The sequence below is a fragment of the Crocuta crocuta genome, unplaced genomic scaffold (assembly GCF_008692635.1).
Source record: "Crocuta crocuta isolate KB4526 unplaced genomic scaffold, BGI_CrCroc_1.0 scaffold2236, whole genome shotgun sequence".
Taxonomy (NCBI): domain Eukaryota; kingdom Metazoa; phylum Chordata; class Mammalia; order Carnivora; family Hyaenidae; genus Crocuta; species Crocuta crocuta.
In genome coordinates, this window is record NW_027532514.1 from 53,856 (window position 1) to 54,231 (window position 376).

At 34.6% G+C, this 376-nt stretch overlaps 1 protein-coding gene across 1 annotated transcript in view; it reads right to left on the minus strand.

Moving 5' to 3' along the window:
* BRWD3 (bromodomain and WD repeat domain containing 3) overlaps window positions 1-376 on the minus strand; it is a gene marked incomplete at both ends in the record, with an annotated part of 145,811 nt that overhangs the window by 46,095 nt on the left and 99,340 nt on the right. Inside the window, 1 exon segment of the mRNA XM_077779436.1 lies at window positions 137-320. Within this exon segment, the coding sequence (XP_077635562.1) occupies window positions 137-320 (184 nt within the window).

Genomic DNA, 376 nt, shown 5'->3' on the forward strand with positions numbered 1-376 from the left:
TGATATGGAATTAAGTAAATGGAACAATGTAGAAAAACTAATATAAAACTCAGTTATTAAAAACTACCTTAGTTATTAAAATTAACTAAATTATAAAGCTCTCAATTTTCTTATGAATGTTACCTTATTGACTCACCTACTAACTCCACTATTTAGTTCACTGACCACCACTCTTCTGCTCCATGCCATGAGATCTCGTTCAGTGGCTATCTGACTCCGAGGAGCATTGTTATGCATTTGTCGGACACCTTCAATTTGACCACTACGTCGAAGCCCAATATTTGGGGAAGAAGATATGTCCACACTTGGACTTCTAAGAGCTAAAACAAAAAGAAAGGTTTTTCTGAACAAAAGTACCAAATTTTTAGACATCAGT